Source organism: Myotis brandtii, unplaced genomic scaffold (genome assembly GCF_000412655.1).
Source record: "Myotis brandtii unplaced genomic scaffold, ASM41265v1 scaffold426, whole genome shotgun sequence".
Classification (NCBI taxonomy): domain Eukaryota; kingdom Metazoa; phylum Chordata; class Mammalia; order Chiroptera; family Vespertilionidae; genus Myotis; species Myotis brandtii.
The window spans coordinates 604,250-605,161 of record NW_005366314.1 but is presented as its reverse complement, the minus strand read 5'-3'; the positions used below and the strand labels follow the sequence as shown (position 1 = coordinate 605,161).

At 65.2% G+C, this 912-nt stretch overlaps 1 protein-coding gene across 1 annotated transcript in view; it reads left to right on the top strand.

Annotated features, from left to right (window-relative positions):
- ANKRD55 (ankyrin repeat domain 55) overlaps nucleotides 1-912 on the top strand; it is a 24,605-nt gene that overhangs the window by 12,733 nt on the left and 10,960 nt on the right. The window contains exon 6 of the mRNA XM_014546037.1: nucleotides 711-757. Within this exon, the coding sequence (XP_014401523.1) occupies nucleotides 711-757 (47 nt within the window). The remainder of the gene's footprint in view (nucleotides 1-710; nucleotides 758-912) is intronic.

Sequence of the window (912 nt, the reverse complement as noted above, 5' to 3'; positions counted from 1 at the left end):
CCCGGCGGGACCTGGTAGCCCATCGTTAGAGAGGTGTCCGCAGGCCAGGACAGGTCCCGGAAGCGGAGCCTCGGCCCTGGGTGATGGGCAGCGAGTGGCCCCTCCCCTGTCTCCGGGCAGAGAGCCTCCCACAGGCGCCCCCACTGTCGCCCTGGGGCTCCCGGGGGCCATGCTCCGCTGAGCTCTGCGTGGGGAGGCGTCGCTCAGGGAGGAAGGACGGGGTAATATGCCGACACGAGAGCGTTGAGCGTGAGCCGAGGGTCGTGCAGGCCGTGTGGCTCTTACCCGCTCACGGAGGCGCAAAGCGGCCGCTTGTTCTGTGTTTGGACGCAAGACACCTGAGTCCTGGGGACAGAACCTTCCGGGTTGCACCGCAGCCTCAGAGCGGAGGTGGCTGAGGGCCGACTCAGACAGGATCGTCTCCCTCGCTGTGCACAGGCCTGCTCCACTCCCTGCCCTCGGCCCGGCCCAGCCGCCCCCATGGCCCTCACTCCGCACGGGCAGCTGCCCTTCGCGTGGGAACTGTAGGCCTGTGTTTATGGTAGAATTTCTCAGAAGGCTGAGGGTTCGGTGCTTTCAGCAGCTGCAGTCACTGACTTCCCCTCTTTCCAGTGAGAGAAAGTGTTTGTGGGGAGGGAGGGGCGATCAGGCGGGAGGAACCGGTCCTTTCCAGCTCAGAGGTTACTGTTCTCACCCCCCTCCCCCCAAAGATCCATGGAAAGTACCCTCGGGCACCCGCGGATTCACAACAGCAAACGCCGTCCTCCGCTTTGAGCCACAGCTTCCTCTTCCAGGACGTTCTCAGGAAGGCGGAGCGGGAACACTCAGGCCAGAGGGGAGCCCCCACTTCCCACAACACGAGCGCCATCTCCACGCTAACGAGCACACGCTTCCCGCAGCCCCGACGCCAGG